We start from the raw sequence: 14394 nt of genomic DNA on the forward strand, positions 1-14394 counted from the left end.
CTGAGATACACACATATCTATGTACATATGTGCGTCCGACCCAACAGGCCCTATAGCTGTAGTATTTTAAAACGTGTGCCACAGATCATAAAAATACTCTTTTTCAACATAAATTAGACTTTTTGGGTCAACGGGTAATTTCCGACCCCGGTCCTACAATATTTTTTTTAGTTTCGACCTTATCTCCTTATCTATCTAAAACACTAATAATATAATTTTGTCCAGCTAGCTTCTTCTAGTCGCCACACTGCTTAAGTTCCCAGAAGCGAATAGGACATATATTTCATTTCTGTAACTCACTCTCCAATATGCCACTACAGCAAGTATACTGGCATCGACAAAACCATGCTCAAATCCCTATACCAAGTGTACCAATCATTATTTGTAGCCCATACAATTGATTAGTTCTTATCAATTAAATCGAATTCACTACATTACTACTTAAATTGGCTCTCATAGGTGGCATAATGAATTTTAAGCTAGAAAACGGCCTTTCAACACTGACCTGCGCTGCAGGAACAGCTAAAACTATTTTAGCTAACTGAGCTAAGTGCGGTCTCCGCTAAGACTAATTTTTCCAATATTGTAGAACATCAATACTTCGTTCTTGCCGTCTTTGATTGGCAAGAGAGGACGGATAATTTCAGAACTTTTCGGTCCAATAACATAATCCGAATTACGATCCGCGTCTAACTGAGACAGCATTAACTCAAAATCATTTGTGCTGGAACATCTTTAATATCACAATATCTCATACGTTAAGGAAAGAAAATCAAAAATTATAGTTCACTGATGATATTAACACCAAAATATAATTAATCGATTATCGATTCACAGCAAACAACGTTATCACCAGATTCACTTAAATGTTTCCTTTTTGCTGTAAAATTGAAGATGTATGAAAATTAAAATATAATTGTTATTTTCGTCAAATATTTATTAAATAATTATGAAACTTTATCCACCCATTCATTTCTGTGCGCTTTACAACTTAACATGTGAAAATGAAAATCAAAATGACTTCTTCCAGATAACCGATGCCACATCGAAGATTTAATTTATTAGGCATCTTTTTAGTAGCTTTTTGCGAAAAAAGTTACTTTGCCATCTTACTACTTAACAAGAATTTTAGCAAAATATTGCTGATTTTGGTTAAATAAATCATTTATTCCAAAGACATTTTTATTTATTTTGGAGATAAATGTAGTTTGTTGAAAGTGAAGTAAAACAAGTAAAACGAAGTAAAATGAAGTGACGAAGTGAAGGCTTCTAAAGTGAAGTGAAAAACTTCAATTGAAGTGACAGCGGAAGCACTGCTACCGCCTTGTATAAAAAATTCGCCTTGAATTCCAGCACATTTATTAGTGTTGCCATAAGTCACGATATATAAGAATTAAAGGCTATCCACAATACTAGTCAACAAATTTGTCATGCAAGTCATTTTTTGTGAAACGGCACAGTTATGCTACTGAAGAAAAAAAAATTCTGTTGCAGATCCTGCAGCTGATTTTTATAAATTTCTAGAAACCGATTGAAACCTGTGCTTGAAACGGTTTCGGTTTCGTTTGTTGTCAGGTCAAGAAAACGGTTACGATTTCGGTTTTGAAAAACGAAACGGCTTTAACGGTTTCGGTTTCATTTCTTGATACAAAGTGCATAATTGGCAAAAAATTTATTAATTTTAAATATGTAATAAAAATATAAGATTAATATAATATTTATAATATTTGCCACACAAAATATTTTTAATAAAAAAATATTTATTAAAAAAAATCCCCTGACTGCAAAAATGGTTAAGCCTGCTTCAAACTTATATCAATTCTTCCTAACATTGGTAAAAATTTGTTGTAAAATTTTGAAGAAAAAAGTGGCTTTTTCGAGAAAATCAACTTTTTTCTTTTTAAAAAATTGGCCGCCATTTTGTTAATTTTAAAGGTTTTGCAATAATCGATTTTGAGTCAATTAGGTTCAGTAGTTACTGATTTATCGCAATTTTCGTGTTTCTGTAAATTGCCGTTATATGGGAGGTGTGCGTTGCTATTGCCCGATTTCAAATACTTTCAGCAGATTTCTTAGCTGGATCATAAGCAAGGCTCGTACCGAGTTTGGTAAGGATTGGTGAAGCGGCTACTAAGATACAGTATTTCATCATAAGTTTCATAATAATATTATTTTGTACCAAAATTCTACTCCAAATACTTCAACAATTTGGATCCAATATTTACTAAAATATCATAGTTTTTGCATTTTTCCAGAACACCGTTATATGAGGATATTTTCAATAGCAACCTACCTTGGATAAAGGGCAATCTATATATATATATAATTGTATGCATTTTCCTCTTGTATGTTCGTTGCGCTATAGTATACTACTTTACTTTACTTGTACTTTCTTTGATTTCTGTCGAGGCCGCTTCAAACGATTGGTACATTTGTACAGATTCGTACAGTTCTTATTGCCACCTTTTGGTACAAAATAAAACTAGGAAATAAACTTTAGTTTCTAGCAGATATAAGATTGACACGATTTTGGGAAAATGTCTAATCGTACGACATGGCTTTGACAATTCTATCGAAATTTATGAACGCTTTAAAGATTCGATTTCTATATATTTAATAGTTATTTATATTTTTTATGTTTCATAACAAAATATGTTTAATTTTTTTTTTTTATATACAACTTCTATTACATATGTAGTCAATTATGAATTGTGACTAGCACTATAAAATAATTTTGTACAATTGTTGTGCTAGCATGAAGTTTCCAAATAAACAAAGAAACAAACAAACAAAGAATTTAAGGCTAATAATCTTAAAAATAATAATATAAATAAATAATAATAATAAATAAATTTAAAATACCAAGGATAAGAGCATAAACAGTTTCTATCTGAACTTTTCACAAAAATGAGATTCTGATATGAAAATCCACCTAAGACTGTCATCGGTGATATTAATGCTGACATTGTATAACGCTTGACAGAAGAAGTCAGAATTAACATCATTGATGACAGGTATCCCAGATGGGTTCTTACATCACAAAGAAGTTTTTGTGAAAATTGCATATAGAGGGTATTGAATATAAGCCCTCGATATACATATCATTTACGTATGTAGGTACACATACATATGTACATCACAGAGACCGAGAACAAACAGAATTGTCGAAACTAAATGTCGTTCTCGTAGTTTTGTTCCCGAGAATGCTTAAAACCCCAAACCGAAATGGGAATAAAACTGTCGAGAACGTTCTCAACAGGAAGTATATAAGAACAAAGCCATTGGAAATGTTCCCAAACGAAATGCGAACAATACTTTCGGGTACATTTTTAAGAGAACAGAAAGGGAACATAAGTTTCCGGAACGTACTGGCAAAGAACAAAACGGGAACAAAAGTTTTCGAAACTTTCTCTCGAAGAACAATTTGTGAACTAAAGCCTGGGGAACATTCTGACAGAGAACGAAACGGGAACAAACCTTCTCTGAACTATTCGCGAAGTTTGAAATGTTTACATATTAAAATTAATCAAAAAAGAACTGAGAGATATCTATGCAAATTAAGAAAGACTTAAGACACGAACTTTTCTTGCACAGAAAATGAAAAACAGTTGCATAAATGGACAGGTCACCCTAGATTCAGCTTTCCACTGGCTAACAATCGTGGTTCTCACTGAAACGAATTTTCATCCCAACAAGCAAACGCTCCTCTCATTCTTAACGTTAAGTTCTTAAAACTTTTGTTCTAGCTCCCCAGACTTTTGTTTTAATATAATTCTCATTGAAAGAGTTCTCAATATTCTCGTTCTCATTGGAAATGTTCTCGAAAATTTCGATCTCATTCGTTTCTTCTTGAAAATCTGTTATAATTTTGTGCCCGTTCAAACTTCTCTCAATACTTTGTTCCCGTTTGGTTCTTTTGCGGGACCGTTCTTGACATTACATTTTGTTCTCGTGCAGAACCAAACCAAATCCCGTTCCGATTCTCGGTTCCTGGTATATCATCTCTCGCAATTCTTTAAAATCAAAACATAGTACCTTTGGATCTGTAAAGATCACAAAACAAGCGTTGCTTTATTACCTTCCTTTTATTAGCTCGGGATGTAACTATGTAATATTGGTGCGCCTAAAAGATGCAGCGATTTCTATTCTCAAGTTACATACCTGATGACAGTAGGAATGGCAATTATAATAGGGAGGTTTTAGTTTTTTAAACTATAATTTTATTTAATTCTAGTATGTATTAAACTATACGAATTAAATTTTATCATCAATTAATACTCACGTTATCATAAAATGAAGAATGTGTTTCAAAATAATAAGTTTCATCCGCTATTTCAAGGGAGCCTATTTCTCCAAGACACTTAGCAGCCTGTAGACGTAAATTTGTATTTTCAGCATTGCAGGCCACTTCAAGAAGTCGGCGAATCAGATCAGAGAAGAGCATACCTTCGACGCACAGTTCTGTTTTATGTTTGGCTATCTACAAAAGTACTTAAATACATTATTGTCATTCATCAGCGTTCTGTAATCTTACATATTGCTGAATTGTGCCCAAAGTGCCATTGCCGCATTTTTGGATTAGCATGGATGATTCCAGAATTTTAAACAGATCTTTAATATTGGTGGGTGATGCTGGTTGGGTTTTTAGAATGTCACAATATTCAATTAAATTTTGTGTATCAGGAAGTTGATCGAAAACCATTGCTTTTTCACCAAATTCATTAATCAGCCGATGTAGCAATTTCATTGATAACTTTGTCTTTTCATAATCACCGTTTTTATGGGTGATGGCTAATAGGCACTTTGTAATTTCATTCAAATGAACACTCATTACATTTCTACCTTCGTCAACAGATAGAAACGGCTTCCCAAAGAGGTGGTGCAAATAAAAAAGGCCCGCTTTGTGTAATTCCGTATATTCAACTGAAAAAGCTGACTAGTTTGTATCCTTTTCAAATATAAAATTATTAGTATACCTTTTTGAAGAAACTGAGTGATAAATAATATCGCATCACGAACAAAGTACTCCCCAATAATTTTATTTCTTTTAGAAGTCATGCGTGTTGTTGGAATGGAGTCAATAGCCGCATCAACTGCTATGCAATATTTATAAAAATGTAACAGTTTCTCATTTGAAAATATACAAGAATATAAATCTGCTTTAATAGCACCAAGTACTTTTAAAAACTTAAGCGGGTATTTGCAAAGGGGAGCGAATAACGCTTTCGCATCGTACTCGCCACCAACGTTCTGACCAACCTAAAACGAAAGGAAGTTTGAAGTTTGTACTTTGGAGTAGAAATTAGTATGAATCATTTTGAATGGAACAAATACAAACGTATCGCATACAAATTTCTAATGGAATATATCTTTGCGTACAGCGATTTTCTTTTATTGTTGAAATTTTTCCGGTTAGTTATTCAAAAATATACAGGAATTTTCCCAAGAATTGAAACACTAATTCGCAAACAAACAAAACTTAAGCTTCCCTAGTTTAAAGCTTACAAGTACTTTATTTAAAAAAAAGTTAAGTTATTGACACCCATATTATGAGTCCACACTATACACGATAAACGCCATATTACGAATCGATGTCTGTCGTATGAAATCCGATAAAACAACTGCTGTTTTTTGTTAATTCACAATAAAAATTAAACAAAAACCCACTATGTAGCAAGCCAGAGGTGGCGCATTCAGAGTGCCGCTACTTTGTTCTTGGAGAATTCAACAGAATCAGCTGTTCTATGACGTCATCACAGACTAAGTTTGTTCTAGTACGGATAGTTGATAATAATAAACCTTTTTTACCATAAACAAATGCAGAAATAACCAGCTAAAATTTCGAGTCACTAATTTCTACTAGCTTAGTGTTTCTTTATCCTTCTTTATTCGCTCTTTCTGGGCGTAATATTTTATTCTTCGCCAATATATTATTTTCTGTTCAGAAAGTAGATGAACACAACTACGATTTATTTACAATTGGCATTGTGATCGTGACGTCTTCACCCGCAGGAATGCGCGGTCTTGTATTCTATCATTCTTGAACAAAAACCAAAGTCGATCACAATAGTACATCTGCCGGGTGTATCGAAACGATAATATGAAAACTAATTTCATACGCTACGTTTGCAGGCGTTTATCGTCTATCATATGGAAATTCGAAAAGGGGGGCTGGCTGAATATTTAGTGCTTACCGTAATTTATTATAAAAGATATGCATAAAAGTATAGTAATTTGATGTTTTTTGTTAATACTTACCAAATATAAGCTAAGGCATTGTTGTAGGGATTGGTAACTTAGGTTATACCACGATGATGTGCTATGTAAACTTGGAAATTCAAAAGGTGCTGATGGCGGTCCATCTACCTTTAGAAGACTGTAGCAACAGTATATTGTTTCCCAATTAATATTGGAATCAATTCCTCTTGATTGGTGCAAATCTATCCCCAGTTGATTCGCGTTTTCGTTTAATATACTGAGGTACTTTTTGTACTTTTCGGTTTGTGCCTCCGGACACATTGCTCTCTGTGGTAACAAAAACGCTTGCAATATGGGAAAAGCACACTGTAATAAAAATTTGATTATATCATAGAAATATATGTATACTTGCCTGTTTATCAGGTTATCTGGTTATGTGGTTATATTTTGTATTCAGTTTACAACAATAACATACACTACAGAATAATAATTTTTAACCAGATAACGTGATAACCAGGCAAGTGTGAACAACCCAATAGAAAACGCATATAGACATACACCAGGGCGGGTCAAATTTGTTATATGCTTTCTTTCGGGGACTGACGTATTCTCCTGGAAATTCTGAACAAAAAGGTTCATGAAAGGACAGCTATCAAATGGATTTCGAGCCTCCTTACTTTTAAAATCAGTTATTAATCCCTAACCAATTAATTTTTTTATATTTGGTAAATTTTTTCTAAGAAAATGTATGCGCGTTGTTTTGCCTTAACTTAAGTAATGCTGAAGATATGAGCGGTGCAGTAAATGTCTATTTTCGAAAATTAACTATATACATAAATACATTTTTGAGCAGTGCCGGAAATTCTACTTAGTAAGCTATGCGGTTTTCTAAAGTTCACTTCCTGAGTAATATGATATGCAAACAGTTTTAAAATATAAATTTTATAATATATTTTTAGGGATTGGTAACGTATTGCGAAACTGCCCAAAAACTATCTTTGCTTAGATAACGTGACCAGAATTTTTTAGCATTCCAGGAGGACAAATTCCCCACATTGAAAATAGAAAAAGTTTTTTAATATATATTTTAACACATAAATAACGAATAGGTTAACATTGTTAAAAAAAAAGCAAAAACAATTCAAAGTTGCTATAACCACAAGTCAATCAAGTTAATGGTACACTGCGTTGTATAATTATAAAACAGAAACATATTACCGTTGATTTTTGGCAATTTTTTTTTTTTTTGTTGACAGTGTTGTTCATTTTCTTCCACACAAAAACATTTCGAACATACTTTGTATGGAAGAAAATGAGTGACACTAAAAAAAATTCCAAAAATCAACGTTATTTTACTTATATATAGTTATGTGTATTAACTTTTGTTCTTATTTTTCATTTCAATTATGATTTCAACTAGTGGTTCAAAAGAATTTGATTAACATTATATTAATATAAAACTATTTATTTTTCAGGTTTTGCTTTGTGGAATTTAATTATTTTCCAGCGGGTTTTTATAAAAGTCTGGATTTTTTACTCGAAAATATGTAGTTGGCAGCACTGGCTCCATTATACTTCTTAAAATAGTGGTTAATTTTAAAGTAAAGCGTAAAATTTGTTCTTATTTGTGTTAAACAATTGCGAAAAACAAACAAAATTTCGAAAAAATTTAACAGTTTTCTTAAATAGGGCTAACATTGAGATTAGGCATTAAATGAAAAATATTTTACCACTATGTTGGGCATTAAACACTACCCGTGTCATCGTATTTGTTTCCACATGGCATTATTAAAATGGCATACATTTTTTTGTCATTTCGTTGCCTGGCGGAAATTCGGTTTAATAATTTATGAAGTTTCTGTTGAATGATCATATCACTGTTTTAGTATAGCAAAACTTTATCTCACACTTTTTTTCAAATAACTCTAGAGATTGAAACCGTTATGAACAATGTATGTACACTCAGGGCTGCCAACTATCCTCAGCTATGAGGTGCCATATTGGCGATAAAAAGTGCCAAATAGAAAAATAAAAGTGCCAAAAACGGTGCCATCCTTTTTAGCCCGAAGCATTTAGCAATAAAATAAGAACTACATTTCTAAAACAAAAGTGCAATGCCAAAATAAGATAAACCAGTTGAATATTCTTTAGAAATTAGAAACGTTTAGTTGAGAAAAAAAAGTACACGCAAAGGATTTCACAAAAATGTATTGAAATATTACTGCTGTGTTGATGTATTACTGTTGTGCCAAATTGAAAATTTAAGTGCCATTTGATGTAAAACAGGGCCAAAAATGGCACGGTTTGAGCCAAGTTGGCAGCCCTGTGTACACTGGCAATCAAAAGTGAGTGCAGGATGTTTTTTGTTTAATATTTGCGTGTTTTTCAAGTTAAATTTTTTTTGTAGTTTTTTTTGTAATTTTTTTATAAAAATATGGTTCATGCTTTAATTAAAACCACATAAGTCAAACTTTCAAACTTTATACAGAAAAATTCAACGAATTTTCATCTTAATTTTGACCTTTTTAATGTGAGTTTTAGGAAAAATTTTGAGTACGTAGATAAATCGGTTTTTTAATTCTAGTGAAACAAGATAAAGTTTTAAGCAGTTGCAAATCGCGTTGATTTTTAATAATTTTTTGCGGTTTTATACATATCAAGTGTAATTTGTAAAACATAGAGTTAATTTTTTAATTTTATTTGCAAACGGTCATGCGCATTTTATTCTACAAAAAATTCCCTTTTATATGGTAAAAAATTAAAAAAGGCGTCAGCAATAAAAAATCATTAAAAATCAACGCGATTTTTTAGCCGCTTAAAGCTTGCACTTGTTTTATTACAATTAAAAACCGATATATCTTCGTACTCAAGATTTTTCCAAATATTCAGATTAAACTGGTCAAAACTTATACGAAAATTCGTTGACTTTTTCTGTATAAAGTTTGAAAGTTTGACTTGTATGGTTTTGATTAAAGCAAGCACCATTTTTTTATAAAAAAATAACAAAAAAATTGTAACTTGAAAAACATTGCAAATAGTAAACAAAGAATACCATGCGCTCACTTTTAATTGCCAGTGTAAGTAACAGAGCTGGGTAATTTTGATCCTTAAATTATATACGATTACGATTACTTTTGTTGTAATGGTAAATGTTACCATTATGCTTATAATATTTGTAATCTTAAAAATCCATCTTAGCCACCTTACAACATGTTTTATTAGTTAAAAAGCTCCATACACAAATGTTGCCACTGATAAAACTTATACATATCTAGCAAACAAAATGCCCTATGGTAGGCAATAATTTTCGCCTGTGCAGACGCGTCGTTAGCTAGTCTTTCAGTGTTGTAAAGGGTAAAATATTATTACACTGTTCAACTTTCACAGGCGATTGATTAAATCAAAAGTTTACATCATTTAACTGAAAGTTGAACAATGTAAACGCCTTTTAAATACAATGATTGTGTACGATTAGGAAATGACAATATTCTGAACGATTTTTTTTTAATTTCATCACTGCTATAAAACTTGAAAAGGAGGACATTCCTCAAAAGGAGGACAATCCTCCTCAAAGGAGGACGGTTGGTCAGCTTAGCTTAGACCACCTATACCAAAATCGGTATGTATGTATCTTAAACATACTAATGATTTACCTAAGTTGTCATTAAAAAAGTTCCTATAAATATATGGCTTTGGTTAAAAACGACATCTGAATTTAATAAATTTTCTCGAGGTCCTACCATAAACATATGTACATATGTATATCGTTGGCTTAGTGTGCAAAAAATATAAACACGTCTGTCTGTGTACACGATAACTCGGGCAAAAGTTGAGGTATCTCAACGAAATTTGGTATGTAGGTTGCCCTTTATCGCAGGTAGGTTGGTATTGAAAACGGGCGAAATCGGACTTTAACCACGCCCACTTCCCATATAAAGGTATTTTCGAAAAATCCAAAAAGTAGAATTTCGGTAAAAAATATGAAATTTTTGGAAAATGGGCGTGACCGCGCCCACTTATGATGAAATGCTGTATCTTATCTAATCATTACCAAACTCGGTACAAGCCTTGCTTAGGGTCCAGCTAAGAAATCTGTTGAAAATCTTTGAAATCCGGCAATGACCACGCGCATCTACCATATAACGGTAATTTACAGAAATACGAAAACTGCGATAAATGAATAACTACTAAAGCTAATTCACTTAAAATCGATGATTGCGATAACCACTTAGCAGAAAATTGGATTATTATAAATTTTTTGATAACACTGGTCGACGGCCAAAATTTACCAGAGACGCCGTTATGAAATTCTTATGTAAAATCACCCCCTGATTCCGAAAATCAAGGTTATTTTTAATTTTATGGTACCGTTTTTGAGATATTTGCAATTTACCGTTTTTGCAAAAAAAAAAAAAAATTGGGTCCACTTAATCATATATATCTCAAGAACGAATAAAGCAATTCCAAAACGGTTTGAAGCTTTTAAAAGGTAATAAAATTTTCTATAAAAAAAATCTGCAAAAAAATAAAAGGTTTTCGAGATCCTTCCCCGCAAAGTACAATTTTTTTTATATTTTTACAAAAAAAATTTAAAAAATCGGTAATGATTGTTCGTTATCTTTGAATCTACAGGGCCTAGCCTACCTTTTAAAAGCTTCAAACCGTTTTGGAATTGCTTAATTCGTTCTTGAGATATATATGATAAAGTGGACCCAAAACGGTAAATTGCAAATATCTCAAAAACGGTACCATAGAATTAAAAATAACCTTGATTTTCGGAATCAGGGGGTGATTTTACATAAGAATTTCATAACGGCGTTTCTGGTAAAGAGAAAAAGTTGAAATTTGTGGTCCAGTGTAATGGGCGTGGCGCCGCCCACTTATGACCACAAATGTGTAACTCGGTAACCGATTTATTAATTTCTACCAAACTCTGTGCATTTATTCAAATCGGACCAAAATTACACCCGCTTCCCGTATAACGATAAATTTCAGAAATACGAAAACTCGGATATTTCAGAAACTAAAGACGCCAACTTACTATAATGTTATACTTCAAACTTATACTTCTTTACTTATTTTTAATTATTTTCCTTTATAAATGGTATATAAATTTACGACCCAAAATGGGTTTTTTGGTTAACAGCAATGAAATAAGACTGTATTAGGTTATTATTCATTTTAAAACAATAAAATATATTTAAAATAAACAACTAAATCTTTTTACAATAAAAAAAATAATGAAAAACAGGTTGATAGAAAATTTGGTAAGTCCACATTAAAAGAACAAATTATCAAAAAGGAAATGTCCCAAAACAGCCTATAAGTCTGCAACAGCTTTATTTTGATTTTTTTGGCCGATCAGTGGTAATGAAACAAGACGAACTAAGGCAGAAAATTGTATTTACAGATTAGGAAAATATTAACAACAAAAAAGTTAGAGTTTTTGTCCCTCCTGAAAAATTAAAATGGACCTAGCACGTTTGCTCAATAAGCCAACGATATGTAACGGTATGTTAAATAAATAAAAATATCTGCTAGCTAACTGTTAGCTTGGTTTTGAATGTGTACGACAATTTTGAAAGAACCATTGCTAGCTATACCTAATGGATTTTTCTAGAATGATTTAGCAAATATCAAGCCTGGAAAAATATCTGGCTCTCCTGGACTAAAAAAGGCAGAAGGACTTTACGTCTGTATGTAAAAGTGAGGTTAAACGTGGAAATGCAAGCGCTTTTTCTCCGCATTTTGCTGTCAAAATGCGAAAGCGAACGTCTACTTTCCCGTGTAAACAGCTAGAAATTCCCTTTGGAATATTTACAGAAATCACATTCGGAAATAAAAGTTGCAAGGTGTAACCAGCGTTGCCAGGTTGACGTTTTTAACGGCATTTCGACGTTTTTTGTATCCTGTTGACGTTTGGACGTTTTTTGTGTAAAAAATTACGTTTTTTAACTTCCCAGTAATTTTTCTCTGTTACTAGATCTTGTAAGTAGAACTGATTTTGAATTATTTTCTTAATAAATCTTTCCAAGCTTTGTGTTTTGCAGCAGCTGCTTCAAAAGATATTTATTCTTTGGACCCAGATGACTTAAATATGATGCATACCATGCGTACGCGCATTTTTTTGGATTTTTTTTAAGACTTCATTGAACATGCAATGAACCCAAACAAGGCTGAAATATTGCTATGCTCCTTCTTAGCAGAACGTAATATAGCATTTTCGACAACGGACCCCCTCACCAAATGTCTACAAGAAAAAAAGTTATTAAAAATCAACCCGATTCTTTAGCAACTTAAAACTTGCACATTATTGCCCTGAAATTTAATGGGCTATCAAACTGCGTACTCAAAAAAATCTAACTAAAAATTTTAAAATCTACCTTAAGCTTTGCAGATTTTTTATAATTTTTGCACAAAGTTTGAAATGTGGTTTTATATTTTGTTTATTATATTAATGAGCTTGGCTTTTATGGAAAAATAATAAACATTAAATAAACAAAAGAGAAACAGCCAAAATCAATCAAAATGGTGATGAATTAATCAGCTGATCACAATGTATGTATACAATTATTTTTATATTAACGATCACAAATCAGTTTACAATGAATTTTAAATGTACTCTGTCAAAATTACATTTTAATATACCTTACGTACATATGTACCTTTGTATACAATAAAAGTTTAATAAGAACAATTTTTTGAATAAGACGTTTTTGGATAGGAAATAACGTTTTTTCAGACCAATACGGACGTTTTCCCATGGCGAAGACCTGGCAACACTGGGTGTAACTGCAGCTGAAATTACCTAAATCGCTTTCGAGAAATGGTTTCAACTTGCTCGTGCTGCACAAGCAATTTTCATTTTTGCTGCAAGTGCTGTCAAACCAATTGAGTGTTGCCGTGTGCTGCGATTTTTGGCGAATTTGTATAAAATTTTATAAATGTTGCGTCACATATAAAAGAAAATACTTGTAATTAAATTATTCTCGTGATATGAACTATTTAAATATTAAAGCAATGGGCATTTTGCGGCTGGTTTGTGCTCATTTTAGCATTTTTAACAAAATTTTCAGGTCAGTAATCTTGTTATATGCGTACAAATGTCTGGATAGTTGGGGAAATGTTCCGAATATTATGTTAGTTTGAGGCTGGTACAAAGAAGAAGATCCGAGCCTCTGCAAAATAGGGAAAAATCTAATGGAAAATAAATGGGAATATTTTCCTAGGACCAAAAATAACCCTCATCGCTACAACTCCGGCTACACTGACTACAGTATTTTTGGGCAGAACACATTTCCGCGTTGGCGGCCTTCGACCGCGCTTTGGAATTATAACCCCTACTAAACAGAATTCTCCTTTCTGTATGGACTGGGAACAGTGGCGGAAGCCCCTCTTCTTTTGTCAATGGTATATAACATTTATTGTGCATAAGAATATTCAAGATGACGTGGGGTGATAACATAGTGGTTTTGCGCAGAACTTCAATTTTCCCCTATTTTGAAGACGTTCGTCTTTGCTCTTTCAAGCAAAACCAAAAAAACAAAATGAAAAACAAAATGAAAAACAAAATGAAAAACAAAAACAAAACAAAACAACCATAAAAACCAGTATTTTAAAAAAAGTTTTTTTTTTAAGACAAGCGGTGGTACGTAAAAAAAAGAAAAATCGACCCCATATTACCTAACGGCTAAATTTTTAGTGTAGGTATGCTCGAAATCTATTTTATGTAGAGCTATGCTTCCAGGAACTTTTTTGTACAGAATTTCCAGTAGAATACTTTAGTCGCCGAAACAAAGTCGGTTATATTTCGAGAATAAATTGACCCGCCCTAATCTACATAGATACGTAATATTTACTTGGCCCATTCAGAAATCATATCGAGCCCTAACCGTCAAAAAAGCGTAAGCGACATTTTTTTCAAACTTTGCTTGATGTTCCCAGCAACAAATAGCACACAAAAACTGGAAATTATTTGTGTAATTTAAAGCTAATATATCGAGCCTTAACCGTCAAAAAAGCGAAAGCGACATTTTTTTCAAACTTTGCTTTTTGATGCTGAAATGCATCTTGATGCTCGAGGAGCATTTCTGCATCAAAACAAAAATTTCGAAAAAATGGTACCTACGCTTTTTTTGGCGGTTGGGGCTCGATATATTAGCTTTAAATTACACAAATAATTTCCAGTTTTTGTGT

General features: G+C 32.4%; 1 protein-coding gene across 2 annotated transcripts in view; it reads right to left on the reverse strand.

The window, feature by feature from the left end:
* Positions 1–14394, reverse strand: part of LOC118749451 (serine/threonine-protein kinase ATM) — a 60019-nt gene that overhangs the window by 35233 nt on the left and 10392 nt on the right. For both annotated transcript variants that reach the window (XM_036484251.1, XM_036484252.1), the window contains exons 9-12: positions 6259–6564; positions 4977–5259; positions 4535–4923; positions 4283–4480 (exon numbers count right to left, since the gene is read on the reverse strand). In XM_036484251.1, coding sequence (XP_036340144.1) covers positions 4283–4480; positions 4535–4923; positions 4977–5259; positions 6259–6564 — 1176 coding nt within the window. The remainder of the gene's footprint in view (positions 1–4282; positions 4481–4534; positions 4924–4976; positions 5260–6258; positions 6565–14394) is intronic.

The sequence above is a fragment of the Rhagoletis pomonella genome, unplaced genomic scaffold, assembly GCF_013731165.1.
Source record: "Rhagoletis pomonella isolate Grant_MI unplaced genomic scaffold, Rhpom_1.0 Rhpom_scaffold_00016, whole genome shotgun sequence".
Taxonomy (NCBI): Eukaryota; Metazoa; Arthropoda; class Insecta; order Diptera; family Tephritidae; genus Rhagoletis; species Rhagoletis pomonella.